Source organism: Lepisosteus platostomus, chromosome 2 (genome assembly GCF_059453375.1).
Source record: "Lepisosteus platostomus isolate fLepPlt1 chromosome 2, fLepPlt1.hap1, whole genome shotgun sequence".
Taxonomy (NCBI): Eukaryota; Metazoa; Chordata; class Actinopteri; order Semionotiformes; family Lepisosteidae; genus Lepisosteus; species Lepisosteus platostomus.
In genome coordinates this window covers 4,474,816-4,498,586 of record NC_142612.1, presented here as the reverse complement: position 1 = coordinate 4,498,586, position 23,771 = coordinate 4,474,816, and the positions used below count along the sequence as shown (strand labels likewise).

Here is a 23,771-nt window from a genome sequence, read left to right as displayed (position 1 = left end):
GCCCATATTATAAATAACTGTTTACTCTGTGTACATTAACACCTACAGTACATCCTCTTTAAATTCTACAAATTCTAAAATTTTGGTTTATGTCCAAGGTAATGTTCTCCCTTTTGACACTCTGCAGAGGATGTACAGTAGTCAAGACCTGAGTATTCTCCGTGAATGTCCTCAAGTCAGAAACAATAGAATCTGTAGCACTTCAGAGATGTGAAAATAAACGTTTTCACATGTGATTCAGGTTGCAATTCAGGGAAATGGTTTATTCTTAGAGAACAATAAAAAAAAACATGGTAACACTAGAACAGTAATTCACTGGAAATATTTGATTTGGAATGTGAAAGCTAGGGGCTTTGATTGAATTGTAAAGCAGTTTTTCTTGGAAGACTTCTCTGAAAAGCATAAGAACTCCAGGTCTGCTTGTATGGTCACTGTATGGAAAATTAGGTTGAGCACATGTCTCAGTCTCCAACAGTATCTGCCTCAGTTTGCAGTGGGAGTGCTAAGGATGGCTTTGTGTGTGCCAAGAGACTGCCCATCCCCTAAAATGGCTGGATTTGATCCAAATTTTAAGTCCTGTCGCACTGTAGTCAGTTAGCACAAAGAAGCAAGAACAAACTGGTTTCTTTCCAGAAGTTGAGCAGACATTAAGTTACATCATAATCTGTCTACAAGACCTTACAGGGTCTTTTTATGAAGCATTTTCCTTGTCATTTCCTGTATTGTTTTCATGTCAGTACTAAAATTGAGCAAAAGGAAAGTTATCTTCAAATCCTTTTGGTTGTTTGGATCAGATGTGATGTTAACCTTTGAGAGTTGTGACAGAGCATAATGCTCCTGAATGTATCTTGCAACTGCCACCAGGTTCTTTAAAATTTGTTTGATTTCACACTTTTTATTGCAGTCTGAAGCAGCTTCGTACGTCTCCCACTAAACTAAGGAAACAAAAATGGACCATCTTTACACTGACTTTGTCCTTGTTGGGAACAAAGTAAAGCAGGAAAGAAGCAGAAACCTTTTTCTCTTAAAGGACCCAAAAACAAGGGCACAGAAAGTGAGATGGGGCTTTTCAAGAGGCTTTCTTCATGTGCGCAACCATTTGTTCAAACACAGGACCCTCTGAATGTCTTTTTCAGCAATGAGACGTACCTCTCTTTCAAGGACGGCTGGCAGATCAAAGTCTTTCCATAGTCAGAGATGTGCCCTGTGGGCCTGCTGTTAAGTGAAGCAGCTTTTGCTGGAGCAAGTCAAGGGACACATCTGTCTATGGCAAATGAGAGTAGGTCAGCGTTTTAGATCTATGAGTCAGGAGGCCTCAGCCAATGTATTAATGTCAGCCTCTATGCACCTTCACCTCTGAGTTACACTTGACACAGAGATAGATTAAATCATACTGTTCACCCTTGTCCTGACATCCTACATGGTGAGCCTGCAATATATTTAGCATTTCCACTCCTGTGAGAATTAATTGGAATACACATCCTTCTAAATGAGATTTAATTAATTCTGTACTTTAAAGTCTTTCTTTACACTTTGTGTTACACACACACACACTGCTCTGTATGTTGATTTTATTTGCTACCCTTCAGTTTGTTTCCTTGTATACAGTAGCTGCAGCTTCTAATAATCAAATCTGGCACAGGGTCACTTGAGGTATATCCACTAATGCTGCAGATGATTTAGCTAATGTTGAGAGCAGAGGTTTGGGAGTAGCAGATGAGAGGCCAAGCAGACTAGGAAATTACCCGTAGAAGATGCTATTGAAGCTCACTAACTTTAGTAAGAATGCAGCAGAAAAGGTTTCTAAGAGTGAAGCAGTACAGAAGGCTCTAGCCCTTGTGTCACCGTTAGATTTATGACATACTGTGTGGCAAAGGATTTCAATTTGTTTGTTTGGATGTTCTGTCCTCTGCTGTTTTCCTGAAAGAAAAGACTCTGAAGCCAAGCCCTAGCCCTTCTCTTTGTTGGATGTGGGTACTAAACTAATACGAGAGTGTCATACTGAGACAACCCTAGAGCCCCTTCAGGCCAAAAGACAACCATTGCTTTACCATACAATCTTAACTTGCGCGCTTGCTTATATAACTAAGGTTTGGCTCGGGATTCAGTGTGGCAGTTGTATTTTGTGATGTGGCATGCACAAGGCCAGCTTTTCAGGAGGTTGACAGCCATACAGTAAATATACAGTATGTTGCGTTGAATGAATTGTTCCTGCGATGGACTGGCATCCCGTCCCGGATGCTTTACACCTTGCGCCCATTGCTTTCGAAGACAGGCCATGACCCTGACTTTGATGAAACAGTTAGAAAATGGATGGATGAATGGATGAATCTGAGTCATGAGCTACTGTATTTCTGTAAGACATATTTTGGAAAGACTGTAAATATACACCACATACATAATACCAATAGGTGGTAATACACACCACATTAATTGCTTTTACGTTACTTTGCAGAGAGGGTAAAAGAAACCATACAGCTGTTTTCTTAAAATTAAGGGCAAGCGAATTCTAGATGTATTGCTGAAATGGCTCAGAAGCTCACAGCCGCAACATAAGAATGTATCCTGTTGTAGACCCCTCCTGGGTCTTGCTCCAATCCAGATCAGCTCCACATTAATCATTCCACTCTGTCATAGGTCACCCCATGTTGATTTAGTTTAGTAATGGATGTGCTTTGGAATAAATGATTCTCTCTTTTAGCACATTGGCTTCCAATATGTATCCTGCATATAGCCAAAGTGTTAAAAACATTAGACGTAACATATACTATTGCATTTTAAATTAAGATTTTAGTTTATCTGTACTCATATACAATATTGTATCCTGCGTGCTTTGAGTGTTTTACAGAATTTAACAGGCATACTTCTTTGCGTTAAACTTAGCACGTTTTTTTATTGAAAATACTTCAATCAGTATCACACCATATCCCAGTATCACAATCAGTTTTCCCTGTGAAATTGTGTTATCATTCAAAGGGGGAGTATTGAGAGTGCTTGCAATCATTGATGGACATTACTGTACAAAAAAATAGATCTACCTACTGTGCCCATCTCATATGATAATGAAACGATTTTCATTGTTTAGAGAGTCAAACCATTTGGAACACAAGCTGCCATCAAGTCCTGTTTTACATTTAATTGGTAGGTCAAATTTGTCTTTCACCCCAGGCATAAATTAAGTTCTCATACTGTTGATATAGGCACTTAATTTATGCCTTTATCAACAGGAATCATTATACAGGAATCATTGTGTTAGAATCTTTCATTGATTCAAGATTAATGAAATCTGTCCAGTGCAAAAATCAATTTTCATGTGTGTATACCTCTTTGGTTATACAGCAATTCCTGGTCTAGGACAAAACCCTTGAGTCCTCTTTTTTTTTGCTCTAATTTCTTAATAACAGAGTAATTGGTTTCAGTTTTGTGTTTGAGACCTATAATTAAATTAAAACCTGAATGGTTGTACAATATAACCTTTTAACCTGAATGGGTATTTGTAATTAGTACTGTATCAAACCCATATTAATTAGTGAGTTTCATAATTCACCTTCATTTAGGTGTATTAACTGTAATGGAACCTATTTTGTTTTTCCCCGCAGTGAAGTAAGAAGTAAATAAAAATGAAACACACTCACTCCCTAAGGGAATGTCTGATTCTTTGTCATTCCTACTGTACCTCTATCAGTTTATCATGAGCTTATTACCTCTATCAGGGCCGTCCAGCCCTGATCCAGTCATTCTTATAGCTCACCATTAATCACCTGTTATTGATAGGTTAGGATCACTTGTTTAAACAGTTGATCTGTTAAACAATGTTTCAAAGAAGGGAGCAGCAGCACCTGAAGACTGTAGGATATTCTGATTTTTCTTCCGAATGATCTTATTCTTAATTAGAAAGTGGAGGAGAGACTGCATAAAGTCCCGTATGCTGAAGGAGTTAAAAATAAAACACTTTAGTGGGGATATTTTTGAAAGCCAGGCCTGAGTGCAGAAAGATATGTAAAGAAGCAAGCAGATCATTTACAGGCACCAATTAGTATTGATGATTAAGCGACCTAGTTGGAGGGAAACAAAACAGAGGACACAGGGGTCCCATAGGACGAGGACTGGGAGCTTCTGGTGTACATGGTACAGACTGTAGCTTGAACACAGTCCAAAAGCAACAAGCAACCGAAAATTATTTTTCAGACCTGTGTACACAATAATGCAACCAAAACTCCAGTTATCTAAATGCCCAGATGAGGCAGCAAAATGGAGCTCCTGTCCTGTGAGACTTTGTTTGCAGTTCCAGGTATCACACTGCTCTGCAGCTTGCCGCAGATAAGAGTGAAGGATGATGCCCTAGATTTTAATGGAAATTTCAAACTGTATGCAGCAGTAGGGTGCAGTGCTTGGCACAGAATGATGACACGACTCTCAGGCTTGAGAGGTCATTGGGAAAGATAAAGAAAAAGTGTTTCTCCCTCCTCATCCTTCTCTCTCCTCCTCTGTTTCTCTCAGCTTCCTTCCCTCTGCTTCTTTCCTGTCCCACGCCTGTGGTTTCCATTCTCTCCCCCCCCCCCCCCTCCTTCGCCATTCCACTGTGTCGTGTTTGTTCTAAAGGGATGTTATTTCAATGAGGAGAAAAAATTTGAGAAATCAGGATTGCTCAAAGAGTGATCATTTGCTTAAACAGTTGATCAATTAAACAATGAAGGGAGCAGCAGCACCTGAGGACTGTAGGATATTCTAATTTTTCTTCCGAAGGATCTTATTCTTAAATAGAAAGCAGCGCAACCAAAAAAACGAAAACCAGAGAGTGGAACAACCTGTTTTTCTGAAATATTCCTGCTCATGTTTTCTTTGCTGCACAGATCTATAGTTTTTTGTACTGATATGGAGCTTCTGCAGCATGTAGCTTATGCATAGAAATAATAACAAAATAGATTAATAATAGTGAACTAGATTAAAATAGATAAATAATAATTCTTAGGTTAAGAATAATAATGAACTAAATCTAGATTGTGATATTTTATGTTGCAACATACTGTACATTTTCTATACACAAAATTATTTTTTTCAGAAGTATGAAAACAACATCTTGTGACTCAGTTCACACATCTTGCCCTGGTGCATACTGTATGTATGACATGAATCACAGATGGGCTGAACAGAAAAACTCTCCCATTTCTATGAGCTGTGTGTGATGCATGTTTCCAGGTATCCACATCTTGGGTTTTTTCTCCCTAAACATTTTGAAACCTGCCTTTCTTTTTGTTTCTGCACTGTTTCAGATGGTGACTGTAGAATATCTTCACCTCTGTTGTCGAATATAATATGAATACTGTAGGACACCAGGGCGTTTTGGACTGTGACTGACAAATGTACAGTAGCACATATAGATTCAGCCCTGCTGAATGGTGCTAAATTGTGTAGCAGGTTTATGGACATCATACAGTATTTCGTGCTCCCAGTGGCCTTGGTCTGACCTACAGCTCTTGTTTCTTGGCAAGTTATTGCCGTTAAAAAATGAAAATTGAGATTGTATTTTTTTACGGATAAATTCAGAAATATGAAGTGTAGGTCATGCAAATGCAATATCTGGAATCATGGATGAGCCTGAATGCTACATTAGTAGTTTAGCCTAGCATGCTGTTCCATCAGGGAAAAGGCGGAATTGACAGAATTTCAATAAATTCTTCTTAAGGAATTCTAGAGAAAGAGACTGCTACTGGGGTTCTGTGTGCTTGCTTGGGTGGAGATAAAAGTGAAAACCCCTTTGAATAGTATGTCTTCTCCGGTCTGTACATTTAGATAAAGTAGCTTTCAGCTCTAGTGGTCTAGTGTCATTAGTAAATATTTATTCAGTCTCAACTACACGTATTACAAAGCGGTGATTTAGAACACTGCTCTGACTACAGTGTGGCTTCAGACGGTGAGAGCTGGATTGTGTAGTTGAAGTTTTATTTCTGCTAGAATTTGCTACTTAATTCGGGCAGTGCAGCCTTCTGGAGGGCAGGGACTTCAACCTGTTTAAAGATTGGAATAGTGTACCTTATTGCCTTTACAACCAGATCATTTGCCTATTTCATGGAATTTTGTTGCTTTACAGCTTGACATCATGACACTTGGAAATTGCAATTAATTAATTTTGTTATACACAACTTACTCCACAAGCAACAAACAAATAGATGATAAGTAGATATTAAAAATAAAAGTGATGAATTCATACTGTAAGTGGTAAACCTGTGCTGTGGTAAACCTGAATTAATTTGTTTTTGTTCTGAGTGGTTCTCTTGATTTTAGAATAAAAACACTAATCTCCAAGAAAACTAAGACAAAAGTAATTGAAAAGTACAGATTAGGAGAAGGAGATAAAATTGACTGAAGTCTCTAAATATCCCTGTGAGCTGCTCTACTCAATCATCAGGGAATGGGAGGTGTATTACAGCACCTCGAAACTGCTAGATCAGGCAGTTCCTACAAATTGAGCAACTGGACAAGAAGGAAACTGGCGAAGGCTGCCACTGTTAGGCCAACAACTACTTTGAAAGAGCTATGAAGTTCAATAGAGCTGAAATGGGAGAAAAGCAGTCCACCATATCCCAGTATCAGACTATGTGGATTCTTCTCCTCTTCAGGGACTGGAAAGCATGTTAGCATTGAAGGGAAAATGGACAGAGCAAATCTGTATCAGCCTGCTAAAGACCTACAGCTGAGGTGAAAATGAACCTTTCAGCAGGACACCGATCTAAAGCACAGTGATAACGTTGCACAGGAGAGGTTTAAGAATAAGAATGGGAACGTCTTTGAGAGGCCCAGTAAAAGTCCTGACTTGAATTCCATCTAGAAGCTGTGGAAAGGCTTAAAAACTGCTGTATATAAGCAGTTCCCCAAGCTTCTTAAGAGAGCTTGAGCAAACCTGCCGAAAAGAATGGGCAAAAATCGTATCGCGCTTCAGCACAAAGATGGTAGAGACTTATGACTGTGTTTGCTGCCAGAGGTGCTTCCACCAAATATCGAGTTCACCAGTCTGAGGACTCCACATATTTTATTTCTTTCTCTTTAGTTTTTGCTGACATTTACTGTCACTTAACTTAGATGGAATTGAATAACACTAAGTTTAAACAAACGAGTATGCAGCATTTTATAATTTCACAAAATGGGTTACCATAGGAAGAGTCTGAATGTTTTTCAAGGGAAGATAGACCTACAGTATATGCAGTATACTGTATATACAGTACAGACTCTGTAAAGTTTCATATGGCTGGGTATGAAGATACTAAATTGTTTGTGTTTAAGAAAAAAATCTGGGGGCTGAGAATTATGGCATTTTGTCACTACTTTATTGACAAAGGCGGTCAGGTGGGAACAGTTAAATTCAGACATGATTTTGCCTGCATTTATTTTTATATGCTTTATTTGGCATTGAAGTTGAATATATCTGTAAGAATATATTGCTTAAAACATTTGTATATCACAAAGAGACTATCCAAAAGCAAAATTACAGACCTAAGAAAGGTTATTGATCTTTAAATCCAGCCATCCACTTTCTAACCAGTTCTGTCTATTCAGGGTCACCGGGAAGCTGGACCCTCTCCAGTTAGGTGTAGGCACAAGGCAGGGTTGCGTCCAGGACGGGGGGAAGACAGAAAGACACTAACGCAGACATGCACTTCTCTCACACCAGGGCCAGTTTTCCCAGAAGCCAAGTAACCTACCGGTATGTCTTTGGGCTGCTGGAAGAAACCAGAGCACCTAGAGGAAAGCCAGATGCACACGGGGAGAACATACAAGCTCCACACAGACAGCACCCCAGGTCCATAACAGAACCCAGGGCCCCAGCACCGCGAGGCAGCAATGTTAACCACTGCGCCACGTCTAAGGGCTCCTCAGACTGTGGTCTATTGCTCACGTAAATTAAGTCACTTTTGGTCTATCAGTACTACTGGCTTTAAAGTTAACACTTCAAAACCAACATTCAGCATTTCTTATGTAAGTGTCTACTGTATGTCACTAACGCACCAACTTTTCACAAAGTTTGTGTCTTCCACTTCATGATTTCCAAGGTCACAATAATGGATTCCAACGTGCAGCTGGAATATGGCTTGTTTTCTTCATAGAGTGACTTGACAACTTAAGTACATTGTGCCAGCCGTCATGTTAGTTTTAAAAGTTTGTTTCTTTCAGCTTTCAGTTTTAATTTATAAACAAATTCACATCTTTTTAAACAGCACACCAATTAAAAATCATAACACTAAAATCAAAAAGCCACAGTGTAGAAATGAAGAAATTGGAATCTTTTTTTTTTCTCTGCAGGGTACTGAACAGACCCTGCTTAACTTCTGGTGGAATAAGACATTTATGCTAAATAAATAACCCATTTTGCATTTGTGTGGTGGGAGGGTAGTTTATTTTCAGCTGCCCAAGCTGTCAGCTTGGCATGATATCTGAAGGAAAATGACTTAGAGCCAAAATAGTTTACCATCAATTGCAGCTTTCATAGCTTTGTGCCATTTTCTTCTGTTGAGCCAAGTTTCCAAGTGCATGGTCCCAGCCTCAGTTACAACAGTGACGCTGTCACACAGGCGGTTGCCCATAAAACACTGTTACTGGCCTACATGACTACATAAATAAACGAGTTTCATCATGGAGACTTCCAGTGAAAATATTGTAGCGCCCTCGCATGGTGGTGAGGAGGAAGCACACCTAGGCAGAAGCACACCTAGGTACTCGGGGTACCACAAAGCAGGCTGGGAGTTGTAGCCGGGGGGAGGCTGAGGGTCCACACGATAACCAGCAACTGACCCTGCTGATGTAAATAGATTTACGTTAGTTTAAGTGACATGTGTAGCTTAGTAAGTGTGTAGTTTTCTTCTAACGAGTTACCACCCTAATTCTGTGTACCTGTTCTGTTGGTCCCCTTGTGTGTTTGTTAATCCTGTGGTTGGTGTTGTCGTAAAAGGGGAGTTAACACAGTTGCTTGTTTTCCTATCTCGTCTCCACTTGTCCTTTGCCCTGCGTAAACTTGAAAGCGCTACAATGTATAGAGTTACAGGGAAGAGCCGGGGCAGATTCAACCCATACTGCCATTGCGTCAGGAACAAGTTTCCGACGGCCCGGCCTTAGAGAGACTCTTTCAACCATATGTGGTGTTAAAAGTAGGTTGGCACTGAAACATTCTGCCAGAACAAAACACCTGTCCCATTCTGCTGCTGCACCTGCTCCCTCCTTGAAGTGACTGATGAATAATGTACAGCACATACTCCACTCTGGGGACAAAGTCACCTTTTTGCTGTTTGAACTGGCTTCTGTAAATGAAGTCTTGCCTCCTCTGCATAATCCCAAAGCCCCATCCCTGGAGGGGAAGGGTGGAGTCTTTAGATGAAGCAATGGGCTGAGCAAAAGTTTGGCAATGTCCAGCCCAGGTACAAGGCCAACCTTTCTCCCGATTTACATCCAGAATGTATATAAAGCTTGGTTTTAGGTTATGTATGGAAGCAGTAAGGAAGAAAGTACTGCAACTAACAAGTGCCTTAAAAATCAAAACATAGAAAAGCAAAATAAACCCAATACTCAGGGCTGAAAAGCGGTAGTGACTGGGAACAGGAGGAGCGCTGAAACAAGCAAGCAAATGAGGAGACGATAACTGTAGAAAAAAACATGTGGTAGCAAATCCACAGCAGCTCAGCTAATGACAGAGCCCTGAGTGAAGGGCGAGGGAAGTATTTAAGGAAAATGGAAGTAATAATGAAATAATAATACATTAATTAGTTGCCCGCTGTGAAAATCTGCCTGAGCATGTCCGAACAGCACCTGGAGGAGTGCTGTCCTGTGTGTGTATGTGGGACCGATCACCGGTGTCCACTCGGGCACGACACAGGTATATTAAAAGACATCTTACACTTGTTTAACATTTGCCACTTGCAAAACAAAATTTGTTTTAACTTAATAGTACAGCCTTCCATTGTTTTTTTGCCAGTGACAAAGTACTAATTCTCAGTTATGCTTTGAAAGTTTGCGGATGACACTACTATAATAGGACTGATCAGCGATGATGAGTCCACTTACAGAGAGGAAGTCGTGCAGCTGCTTAGGTGGTGTCATAGCAATAACCTCGACTTGAATGTAAATAAAACGAAATAGCTAATAGTGGACTTTCAGAGACACAGGCCACACACTCACAGCCCACTCAGTATTGATGGAACGGAAGTGGAAACAGTCACCAGCTTTAGGTTTTTGGGAATTCACATTTCTAAAGATCTAACCTGGACTGTGAACACTGACTCTATCATGAAGAAGGATCAGCAGCGCCTTTATTTCTTGAGGTGTCTCAAGTGATGGGGGATGCCAGTACCTGTGTTGGTGAACTTCTACCGCTGCACCATCGAGAGCGTCCTCACCAACGGGATCACCGTGTGGTATGGCAACACCTCTTCTTGAGAAAGAAGGGCACTGCAGAGAATGGTGAATGTGGCCCAGAAGGTCAGCGGCTGTGGTCTCACCGAGATTAAACAGCTCTATGAGGACCGCTGCTGTAGTAGAATTCTAGCCATCACAGAAGACAGTCACCACCCCGGGCATGAGCTCTTCACCCCACTGCCCTCATGCAAGAGATATAAGAGCATACGGACACTGACCACTAGATTCTTCAATAACTCCATTGTGCCAGTACATGTACCGGTTACATATGGCAATAAAGTTCAAGTTCGAGTTCGAAATTAAAGTGTTAGATGAGTAATACAACTTCCTGTCAATAACCAGCTCACTAAGTTTTGGTGGAGACGGAGACCTGTGTATTAGAGTTTGGTTTTGAACAGAAGAGCCATTCATTTGCACAGATTATGGCAGGATTGTTCTTGGGTCTAATTATAATAGAGATTGTAACATTGTGGGAGTGGGAGGAGCCGCGGCAAACACCGGTAAAAAGTCAACGCCTAACTGAGGGACAGAAGCACCGGTGTGAGGTTAGCAAGCACCGAAAATAACACAACACAAAACAAAACAAAAAGCAAAAAGAAACGTGCCATCGCGACAACCAGGTTGGACTTGCCCTACTGTATGTAAAGGGGTCCAGCCTGGGAAAAAAGACGAACTGCTTAGCACAGCGGTGACCAGACTGGACTGACCCTATTTAATGGGGTCCGTTCTGGGAAACCAGGGAGTGCAAGGCCAAAACAAAATAATACCTTCATGTGTGGAAAAGGTCAGCCTAACCCGGAAGAGACACAGGATGGGACAGGCGAAAAGAAAAAGAAGAAAAATGATGGGCTTACGCTGGTACGATCCCCTCCGGGACTGCCGGTGAAAGGTCTTCCCCTTCTGGGGCTGCCCTGCCCATTCCTTCTGGGGCTGGTCAGTGTGCTTTTAAAGAGCCCTCACAGCTGTGGTTCATCCTCAGGCAACTGGAACACCTGTGACTACATTCGAGTTATTGATGAGTCTGATTTTACTTCTTGAGACTTCTGTGGCTGTTATACCTAAACGTGCCCTGTGGACCGCTGTCCTGTTGTGCCTTACACTTTCAAGATGTGCTTCAGGTGGTTTAGGCTTAAAAGGACTAGGCATTATTCAGATCATGGATGAATGTGTATTGTGATATTTCTGAAGTTACATTTGTCAAATAAATAAAAGATTCACCAGAGTTGATTTGTTTTGTTTTTTTCTGCATGTTGTAAATGTAATATAAAGCACAGTGCCAAAATATAACCACTTATCAAAAATGAGTCAGCAAAAGCAATACGCTTGTTTTGCATCTGACATTGTGAACTTTACTTCTCGTTTTTTAACCATAGATGTTCTGCTTTTAGAAATTGGTTGAAACATTGATCAAAGATCAATGAAGTGATCAGTGAAGTAAATTCTTCAAAGGAATGTAAAAAATGTACTTAACAAACGGGCACCAAATATTCAAGAAATTACTTTTTCAAATGTTGTTCAGTTTTACAAACTGTAATTATATATAATTCAGTCATATTTGGTAGGTTAAAATGAAACTGGATTAAGGTTTAAACTTCCTGTTTATCATGGGCTAATGAATGGGAGTATAAACATACTGTACGAGTGGTGTTTTGTACTTACAGTAGCTACAAATTTTGTGGTAGGGTTCAGTTGGAAAAATAAATAGTACAGTATAAAGGTTTCCCATTGGAAAAAGTCTGCACCTATCAATCTTAAAACTTTTGAGATTTGCTTGAATCCTATATCACAATATCATGAAATAAAACATTAGTTCTTAAAACTAATCACATACAGTACTGTACATTAATTTTAATGAAATTATCAAAAAAAATCTGCTTCAAATATATTTCAGCATTGTGCTATGTTCAGCATATTTGTTTTTGGTTAAAATTGAAGATTGGGTTCGGGTTAAACTTCCTCTTAAAGACTCATGATAATCTTACATCTGCATTTTAAACGGGAATATAAATTACAGTATGATTTGTGTTTTGTACTTTGTACTAAAATCTACAAATTTTGGTTCAGACATCATTTAGGGAAATATTCAGGATAAGGATTTACCTTCATCGGAAGGTAACCAACATCCTGCTGCTACAAAACTTTCAAGATAGTGTATGTGCGTCACACCCACTCCCGCTGAAGTGCTGGAAGACGCACTAGAGTTACCACGGCGATTGGCGGGGCCTCGCCTCCACCTGTCAGCCACGTCGTTGTTGTGACTACGAGCTCTGGCAGGGCATCCATTCCACCTGTGTGCAGTTAACCTCTACACCTGTCTCATGAGAGACAGGGTGTTTAAGACCAGGCTCCTGTCAACTCCTTGCTCAGTCTTAGAGTTTGTGTTCAGTCTTTCACCCTCTTGTCTCGGCATGTTCGTCTTTATATGCAATCGACTTTTGACCCGTCCCACTTGGGGTGTGGTCCCAACTTGCACCCCTTGCTTCTCAGATGTGCTCCCCTTGCCAGCATTGGGAAGTGTTCTGGTGGCAGATGTTTTCATGTGTACTGATCAATTCATAACTTACTCGTCTACTGCTCAGCATGATCCCTCTAACTGAAAGATAACTAATGGAATTCAACTTGCTCCGGGCCTAGACAGATCATTTCAGAGACTGTTCTTGCTAAACTACTTATTTTGTGAAAGAAGGGAAAACTACGACATGAAATCAGGCAGAAAAAACATGCAATAGGGTAGCAAAAAAGCAGTAAAGGTGCTTCTTTAAAACATTTTTTTATCTTTTTAAGATGTGTATAGCTGAAGTCAATAAGGGTTTTGCACTGAGGTTAACACCACCTGATTAAACAGTGTTTAATCAAATTTGAACTAGTTAAACTGTGGAAATGCCTAATGCTAATGTGCATAACCATGTGCATTACTAGTCTTTAAAGTTTTTAGAGCAATGCTTAATGGTAGCCACACTGGAGAATCACAAGTACAAAAGATACAGTAAGATATCTGCAGAGCAAAAAAAAACCATCTGGGCTATTGAAAGAATACTGATTTATAGTTATGCTAATGATGGAGTTTCATGTGATTTGGTAACGTCACTTCTGTTTGTTCAGTATTTCTGTACGAGATCTGCATTTTCAAGTTTAAGTCATAGTCTGAATTTACACTGAGTATAATATGACAATTATACTGTATGACTCAGTCTGTCTGAATTCACTCGTCGCTGCTTGCAGTGTTTCCAAAGTGCAGCAATGAACAAATATGCTACTAGTGCAAGATGTACATAGACCCAAACTTCCTAGAGCCCTTCTAGGGGATGATGTTTTTTTTTTCAGAGAGAATACTACAATTTTCCCTACTGAGCACAGGTGTAGTTGCTTCCATTGTGAACACTTGTGCCCTAGTCCTGTGTTGAAGGGGTGCTGGATTGAATCCTATTCATGCTGACCAAGAAACCTTGTCTATCAGATCCACTAGTTATATTGCCAAGAAATGAGAAGGGAAATGTTTATTAAACAAAAAAATTGGGTAACAATTTGCCATGGAGGTGTAAAATGTAAAACATTAATGGTCTCTGACGTCATGTATAAACCTAATAACCCATTTTATAGTCTTGCAAAGTGAAACCATGAACAGTAACTACGTGGGAGGAAGGGCTTGACACTTGACCTCAAGAAGTGTCTGATAATCCTGTCTTTTCAACGTAATTCTGTGTTATTTTTTCTACACAGATAAAATAATATGGGATACAGAGCCCAAATATTACCCATACAGTTGTGAACGTTTTTTTTTTCGGATACTGTATGTCTAAAACTCAACATGTAAGAAAGCTGTGTTTAAGTATCACTCTCTATATATTCCTCACAGACTTTGTAATTTGAATTGTATAAATTTGCCGTTAAGAGTATTTAATTAGTAAAAACATCCAAAACATTGTAATTCAGATTATTGGTTTCACATACAGCATGCTTTTTTAGCCATATCAATAAAACTGATTTCAAGTAAAACCTTGAATTATTCATACTTGAAAGTAATTATTTTATTCACATGCTGTCAGTGATAATAATGGTAAATTTTATTTTTAGTAATGATAAGAAAGGAGACAGGCAGAATATTTCAAAGGATATTACAGGAGGCTTTTGTCTTCTTAATTATTATACTCAATGTTCTCATCTGACTCTTGAGCATAGTAATAACAGGAATTAGGAGAATTGGCTATTTTATTAATATTAACTCTCTAGCACTGACATATTATCCCATACCGAAATACATAAATGCCTGTTTTGAGAGTAAGACATTCAAGACAAGCAAAATCCAGAGACATATGTTAATGTGAACAGCTAGTCTGCCTCTCACTTTGTCAAAGATCTTATCTTAAGATCTGCAGAGATCTCACCAGTGTCAGGCTCTGGTTCGTGAAAAAGAACTGCACATTGTTGGTTGTGATGTCCATGTTGTTGACAGAAATACAGCAGTACAATTGCTATGGGCTTCATTACCAAAACGCACAGCAGCTGCTGTTTATGAATTTTCTTTTAATGGATAGTATAATTCCCCTTGGTTATCCAAGACTGGTAGACAGGATCCTCAGAGAAACAATTGACACTGTTGTGCCAAACAAAGGGCATTGGCTGAAAGTCGTCTTTATTTCATATGCATATGGGAGTCTTGCGCTTGTACACAAGACTCAAAAGATAACACTTACAGTGCTCTTTTATCCAGTGAAACAAATGATACAAGATGCACTCCCACATGAATCTCTGCTTGCATTGTGGCTATATACTGTATGGTCATTCTAGAAAGCTGACCAGTACATATATTTTCTTTACTGCTGGCTTGCGTGACAAGCAGCCCCTTCTGTTGAATAGACCATTAGTTACAGGAGAGGTCATTATCCCTGATAGCTGTGCCAGCTATGCATAAAGATACAATGTGGCTTTATTATCTTTTGAGACAAGACATCCTGAGACAGAATTAGTAAAATACAGTTACAGAAATACATACCCAACAAAATATACTACAAACCTTTAGTGAAAACTTTTAGTTAATTCCCTCAACACTGATCACATAGTAAGGGATTGTGACTCTGACATTTCTGTAAAATCACTGGACAGTTTTGGGAGATAATAAGTTATGTCAAAGTGTATGAAGAAGAATTAAAAAAACAATACCAAAACATGATATTCCAAATAATTGTAACAAAAGAAAAAAAGGCTGAAGTTAATATTGGTACTATATGTTTTGTCTTTTAAATGGAATGTATACAGCAGGGGGTCCAATAATGGATTACCTGGTTCTTACTTTTTGATATAAATCTGAAGGCCAAACTTTTGTTAAAGAAGAACTCATAATACACAGATGCACTACTACAGCAAACAAGAGGCATGTTCCCTTTAGCTTTAGATATGACTTCGTATCAACAGTAGGTATGTACTGTATATTTATCTACAGTAGGTATGTACTGTATATTTAAAATAACCTTGTGTGCAGCAGTGATATAGTGAGATTTATCAAACAGCATTTTTTTCAATTAGTCTATCCAATTAGTTCTGTTAATTATTATGGAAAAGACCTTATTGCATTCTTTTTGATAATGCGTAATGACATTTTCTATAAATAAAATAGCATGCTGCCACAGGCTGGCAAAATACCTAAGAATCCTTTGACAGCTTTGTGCTGAAGCTGCCAGTACACAGTCCCTTACCTGGATTAAAAGGGTTTAACTCTAGGGAAATTAATTAATTTCTGGCTTGTTTTCTCTGGGAGCTACAACCCTGATCCTTGCCAGTGATATGATGTGCATAGGCCTGAAGTAATGGAGGATTAGTGGAATTTACAGAGAATGTCTCCTCAACTAATTTTGGGTATAGGCCAGGCCTAGAGTGCACTGTAGAACCTCATCTGCATTAAGGCACATGTGTTAACCTATCACATTCAATAAGTGCTCAAAGGCAGAAGAGAGATGAAAATGCCTAATAATTAAGAAAAATGAAATGGTAGGTGCAGCAGATCAAATAGGAATACATTTGTAGAAGATGTTAAACACATGGACTGTCTATATCCTTTTTTAGCAACAGTCTATCAAGGTGTTTCAATGCAGTGTTTATATATTTAACTTACTGTATGTGAAACATAGTCACATTAAACAATGAGTGCATACTCTAAGTATTATTTTGTATGTACAGTATAGCTGCACTGCAGCAGATATGCTTTTGCAGTTTCCAGTTGGCTTGAAAAGTGATCCATTATCACTCAGAAAGCTTGCCCCATGTTGTTCAGCATGTAGTTGAGATCTGTGTCACTTTGAAGGCAGGGCCCTGTGCTGGTACGTTTAGCCAGGCTACCACTATCATTACTGCACAGCCTCCTGATAGCTCCTAAACTGCTGTCTGAGTAGTCATGTGGAAAATGTGTGCTGACCCTGTTAGTTTTGCCTTTCAATCTTGGCTACATTTTAAATACAGGAGAGGATTCAGTTGGACATTGAGAGAGTTTCCATGGCTTTACAATGTGTGGCCAACTAGTTTACTTAAAAATATGAACCTTTTGATTTGTCTGATCGGTATAGCGTGTTACAGAGGGATTTCTGTGTGTTATGTTAATGCAATTTTGTCTGTACCTGTCCTGAACCCTGGGTGCTTTCTCTGGACAGCAGCGTCTGCTGCTTCACAGCACTGCAGCACCCAACTGAGTGATGCACGGCTGGCATTATGCAATCCCACTAAACAGCAGGTCAGGTGGAGAAGTGAAAATAAATTAAGGTCAGGCTATGCACCCCAAAGTGGAATTCAGCCAGTACACTACTGTAGGTAACACTTGCAGCTAGTGCCACAGGATCTTTAATGACCAAGCAATCAGGACCTCACTTTAACTCATCATTCGAAAGGCTGTATTTCCTACAACACGGTGGCCCTGGTCATTATGCTTTGGCATTAAAATAGAAAGTCTCCAGGGGGTGCTTCAATAGGTGTCATTCCCCGTATCTAGATCTGGTGTAGTCCAGGAGCAGTATAATACACGACACAGGTTACAAAATCTCATTACCCATAACACTTCCTCTCATTAGCCATCCGCACTGTGACTTACAGTACTTGTATGCCACTGTCCTGCAGGAGCTCCAGAATGGCATCAGGCACCAGCAGGCTCTGGTCTCATCACTGAATGCCACCGGGGAGGAGATCGCCCAGCAGTCGACATCGGAAGACGCCATCCTTTTCAAGGAGAGACTGACGGGGGTCAACGTGCGCTGGGAGGAGGTCTGCCGGCAGGTGGCCGAGAGGAGGAGGAGGTAGGAGTAACAGGAAAAAATTCCCACGTTCTCTTAGACAGGATTTACAGGATGGCCCATCGTTAGTTATCCTCATAACAGTAGGCATTCCCTGTATTTTTCCTGACCTGAAAGACAAAGGCAATTAAATGTTTAATTTAATACAAAATAAATAAACATTGTCACTGTTAGAAACCATGAACGAATCTGCGTGTGTATGTAATTTTGACACTGCACAGCAGTTCAAAATATCCTGTAGTTGCAGATATAATTTCTGGAAAAGCATTTAAATGTACACATGCCGATTGTTGCAGTATATTCATAACAATATCTGAATCGGACCATTATGGTTTTAATTAAAAGCAGTTTTACAGCTACTTGCCTTAACTATCTAGTTTTTGGAGTACACCTCTTACTTTTTCCATCAGATATCACTGTGCAAACTGGTGAAACTTTATGTTATTATCTCCTAGAGGGAATTCCACAACACCTTACAATCTTCCTGGGAAAAGGAACAATGGTTCCTCAAACCTGCTTGTTAAACACTTGTGTAGTAAATTTAACAAAACAACATCACTTTATTAGCCCTTTACTATTTCTTGCATTAGGAATTATCTTTTTGCATACCCCAGCTTGCTCTCCATGAGACACACACAGATACACAGACAGGGAGAGAAGCTGGGGGTCAGAGCGCAGGGTCAGCCATTTATACAGCGCCCCTGGAGCAGTTGGGGTTAAGGGCCTTGCTCAGGGGCCCAACAGAGTAGGATTCCTCTGCCAGGAGTGGGATTAGAACCAGCAACCTTCCAGTCACAGGCGCAGGTCCTGAGCCACAGAGCCACCACTCCGCCCTTTTTTTTAAACAAATACTGTAATTAAGCGATATCCACTGTATGGTGTGTACAGTACAGTGTATCTAATCACATCTTGTAAGTGCAGTAGAGAGCTGAAGGTTATTTTTTCACAGACCTGTTTTTATTAGGCATTTTGACATTTCCTCCTCCCATGACGTTTTCTCAGTGCAAATGAATAAAATGACACATTGAGATTGTTTGGGCCAAAGACAGCTCCCTCCAAAAGGCACAGTGTGTAGATGAGGTATCAGGCAGACTGTCAAGAGATGTTTTCAGAAGCTTCATGTTTAATTTTCAGCTTGTCTGCTGTCAGATGTCATTGCCAGTGGCTTAGTAATTTCAGTGGCGTAGAAATTATATGGATTTAAAAAGGAAAAGGTTTAAAGAGCTCTTCATGTAGAAATGAAACCATGTTCATTTTGGAGAATAAAGTCATGTTCAGGAACCTTCATCCAGCAGTAGAATCTGAGCAGGCTTACTGAGGCAATAGTGCTGGCATCCTCCCTCCTGCCTTATTGTGTCATCCAACATAATGAAAGATCTCACTTAAGTGCGTCCGTTAATGTTAAATGATCCACCTTCTTCAAAATGGCTGGTGTATTTATTTAGCTGTTTCTAAAATAGGATTTTCAGCCACAAAAAGATGTCCTTTTAAAGCATTTGCTTTACACGTAAAAGCTGATAGAAGTAATCTTAAGCACACAGTGCTGAAGTACTGCAATAAACTTAACCTTGCTATTAGACCAGATATTGACAATTTTATTTTTATGGTGCAATTGCAGTACCTGATCATAGTAATGTAATGACACACTTTAGATTTAGCGTTACCAGCTTGTTAAATGTCAGAAGCTAACCAAATCTGGGTGTTGCCAGCCCTGGGATGGGAGGCTCCCAGAAAAAAGAAGGTTGCTGCTCTAACTGGTGTTGGTGTGCCAGTCGGTGGCACTATTGCATCTTGTCCAGATTTTCCAAAACCAAAATCCCAATATGGACCTAGGATTCCTACACACCTGCTCGTATTAAGCTCTAAGCCCTGACTTAATATGATTAATTTGAACTATTTGATTGTTTTCTACTCTTGAACATGTTGGACGTTGCCTTTTAACTTTTGCTTATTATAAGTGGCCTACAATTCATTACTGTTTCGGTAGAAAAAAGAAACATACAAATCTGCCTACCAAGAAACCTTTGAGTTAAATTGAGGCTTCAATTCAGTAATTAAGCTAAGACCGTGGTGGCCAGGATCAGGTGGGGCTGTACATTTGAGATGGTGAGGGAACCCCCAGTATCTGCTTTAATTGGCGTGTCCAGAAAAGCGCTATATAAGTGTAAGGCTTTTTATTATTAACATGATCATGATCAAACGTGGGTCTAAAATCTATTTTTCAAAGGCTTATCACAACTACTGCAAAATATCATAGTCAAACAGGTCAATCAGATTTGTATAAATAGTAATTAGGGGCTGCACTGCCGTATGTATTGCCATTTTAAAGTTTTTTAACACGTTTCACCCTTTTCATTACTGCTGTAAGGCTATTTTTATCTACTTTTTAGACCCCTAGTAATGCTTGTAATCTGATCACAAAATCAAGCTACTGCACAATTCTAAACACAATTAAAGTCCACAGGAACAAGATTTTGTTCCCTAGTGATTACCTCAATCCCAAACATTGTTCAATTTGATTTGTTTTATGTTATCTTAGTGTTCTCCTACTTTAAAAAAAAAAAAAAAAAAAATGTAATTGATGTGCTTAAATCTGATTTGTGAGCTGTCATATCTTGTGTTTCAAAGTGGAATTTTATATTTTGATGAGGAAGGAAGGCCACAGATTTGATTTTGTATGTATTGGTCTGTCATGGGCATCATTAATGTCATAATGATGAATGAAGACTGGGACCTGATCTCTGAATTAAAATATCAAATATCAACCTACTGAGTACATCAGAAAGATAAAATGAGAATAAATTGGTAATGGGTAACCTTTAGATTATTGACAGCTGTTGAGGTTAATCATATTTCTTTAAACATGTTTTTTTTAATAGACAACAAAATGAAACATATGCTGTTTGGATAAATTCAAAGCAAGTATTGCTTATAGAGACTTTATGAAAACTCTTTTTGAGTAAAAAGATGTTGTATGTTGCATGGATTTAAGCTATCCATGATTTAAGTAATTCTGAACCATTACCCTTACGGTCGGTTTTGAAGGCATGCAACACCAAGATTTTCTTTAAAAGAACTTCGTGTGTGACCCCATGTGAGTGTGGGTATCCAGTCACAAATATATTCTATATTTTATATTGTTTGTAATCTATATATCCTGTAAACATGCAATATGAATATCAAGAAGGTATCTCCTTTTTAGGTAGATATTGACCTACTGTACAGCACTGGAGTGAAGCTGTGATGAAAATTACTACCTCAAGCAAACAGCATTTGTTTAGGGCCCCAAACCATGTTGTGTACATTATAGTGCCTTTATTTTTGCTGTGAAATATTGCCCTGAAGAATTACCTCTATAAATAATATTGTCACGATCGCAAACCCCGCCTCTTAAGGGCTCTCCAGCCCTTCCTCATTTGCATCACTCCCGCCACCTGTTCCTTGTTTCTCCCCGGTTCAGTTCGCCTTTATAAGCCAGGCGCTCACCTTACTCGTGGCTCTGCATCTGATTTCCGCATCGTGCGAGCCTGAGACCTGGTTGCGCCTGGCTCCGTCATGTTTTTAGCTTCCTGCTCCTGTCCTTGTTCCCCCCGCCGGTCCCGACCCGGCACCTGATTTTAATCTCCTGTTTGGACGGATTTCTCAGCCTTGGACCTTTTGCTTTCGTTTTGGATTCTCCCTTTGGAATTATACTGGACTGTTTGCCTCGGCCACACCTCCCCAGATCACCAGCACCGAATGGACATGCCCCCCTGTTTTCATCCCCGATCCTGCATGACTTTTCCCTGGTGTTTCCTTCCTCACTTTTTCGGATTGTGTTGTCTGCATAGGGTCCGGAAAGAACTGTTCGTTACAAATATTTTCTACACATATAGTATCATTGCTGGTGTCTTTGGCATGACTGCTTACCACAATCCTTCATTTCTGATTATTAATCAAGAAAAAGGATTTAATTTTTTTTTGCTTAACATTTTGAAATAAAATACTTATACAAAAATACCATTTGGGGGTTTGCAAAATGGTTTAAAATGGCGATTGAGCGTGTATCTAATGCACTTTGTTTAGAAAAAAATATAAATAATAAGGGACTTTTGCTTTTTTATATTCATACAGTTTTCTAACCCATTTGTTACTGTATTATTATATTGTTTTTATGTTATCTTTTGTTATTGTTATATGTATTATTATAGTATTATTATATTGCTATTATAATTGTTATTATGTTATTATGTTGTTAGAGTGAATGTTGTTTTCAATACACCTGCTGTTTCATTTACTTAAAATTTGGTATCTGCTTCAATGAAACAATAGTTCAGCACCTACGCTTTTCGAGAAATCTCCAGAAGAAAGGAATAAGGGTACAAAGTGAATAATCTACAAAGGAATAGGCAGCTCCAGTCCTTAAGGGCTTGGTTTCTGCAAGATTGTGAGGCACCTTTCAAACAAGACCTGATTAAGACCTGCAAAACACAACTGATTCGCCTACTTATCCAATAAAAACAGAAACTAATGTGACACCTGATGACTGGAGTTCCTCACCTCTGATCAAGAGAATATCTGCTAAATTAACAACTTTTGAAAAACAGTTCAAACGTGTTCAGTATTTAGTTTTCTTAATCCATGGTCGTTTTTGAATTTCTGCATATAAAATAGCATTTTCTGAAGTTTGCCTCAGAATGTATTTATTCCAAATTGTTTCAGAGTATAAGAATGTTTACACATGTTATGGCGCTATCTGACTCATCTGCCTTGCTTGGAATCTAACAGCTAGCTGCCCCAAGGCTCTCAACCAGCTATTTCTTGAAAGACACCAAGGTATCTGCCTCAACGCAGTGCTGGGAGAGGATGTTCCACCTTCCCTTAAATCTTAAAGAGTTAGAGAGTAGAAAGGTTTAGCTCTTTAAGCCTTTAAGTTTCGTGTTCATGAACAAATATTTAATTCACTTTAATTTAGTATTTTTTAGATGGCATACTTCCTGCATTTTGAGAATTAGATTTTAATGTGGAATTTTATTAGTCTTTTGAAAATCTAAATATGCCTTTCATGTACTCTATTTGTTTCCATCATTGCTATTTTTGCAGAGACAGCCAGCGCGTCATGTAAACAAGACCAACTCTACTTTTTCTAAATATTGTGTTTAGAGCGTACAATCAAAGTTATTCAATATACAGCTGTTGACTGTGCTTTTCTTTGTAAAAACCTTTCTGAGATACTCATTCAACACATTCGCCATTTGCATTTCATCCTATAGATTTTTTTGTAATTCAGGTCTAATCTGTGTTTCATAATTTATTTTCAAGGACCTGATATGAAAACCTAACATAAATGGTGGTTTTGTAAAGATACTGTATCTGTCACGATCGTAAACCCCTCCTCTTAAGGATGCTCCAGCTGTTCCTTGTTTAGTACTCATTCCCTGCACCTGCCTCTGGCTCCTGCCCCCCCGTCCTATAAATGCCAGGCACTCACTCTCTTCTGGGCTCTGCATTGGTTCCCATACCAGGCGAATCCGGGACCTGGAAGCGCCTGGTCCCGTCAAGCTTTTAAGTTCCTGTTCCTGCCGGTTCTGACCCGGTTCCCGTTTTTATTCTGTTCGTCTTGGATGGACCGCCCGGTTTTGGATTTTGGCCTTCTCTCAGATTCCCCCTTGGACTTATTTCTGGATTGTTTGCCTCGGCCACACCTCCCCCAAACACCAGCGCACCATGGACACGCCCCCTGTTTTCATTCCCGACTCCCGTATGCTTTTTTCCCCGTGTTTTCCTGACTCATCCCTGGATTGTGTCGTCTGCATAGGGTCCGGAAAGAACGCTTTCGTTACAGTATCTTTTTGAATGGTTTTGTACTACTGTTATATGTTTATGAGAATTTACAATGTAAAATGATCTGGGGCTTTTGTTGCTGTAGTATGTTGTTACTAATGCAGTGTGAAAGAGTTTTGCTCTTTGGGTACAGAACGTTAAAAATGTGCTTTCCCTTTCATGCATGCCATTCAGTGGCTTTGAGGAGTAGTAGAAAAAATGTGAAACAAGCAGTAATTAAATTAAGGCTGCTTTGATAAACATGCAAGGAGAAAATGGTCTTATGATGGGTTT

At 39.4% G+C, this 23,771-nt stretch overlaps 1 protein-coding gene across 13 annotated transcripts in view; it reads left to right on the top strand.

The window, feature by feature from the left end:
- dmd (dystrophin) overlaps window positions 1–23,771 on the top strand; it is a 728,682-nt gene that overhangs the window by 445,745 nt on the left and 259,166 nt on the right. For all 13 annotated transcript variants that reach the window (XM_088646795.1, XM_088646880.1, XM_088646889.1 and 10 more), the window contains one exon: window positions 17,503–17,678. In XM_088646795.1, coding sequence (XP_088502921.1) covers window positions 17,503–17,678 — 176 coding nt within the window. The remainder of the gene's footprint in view (window positions 1–17,502; window positions 17,679–23,771) is intronic.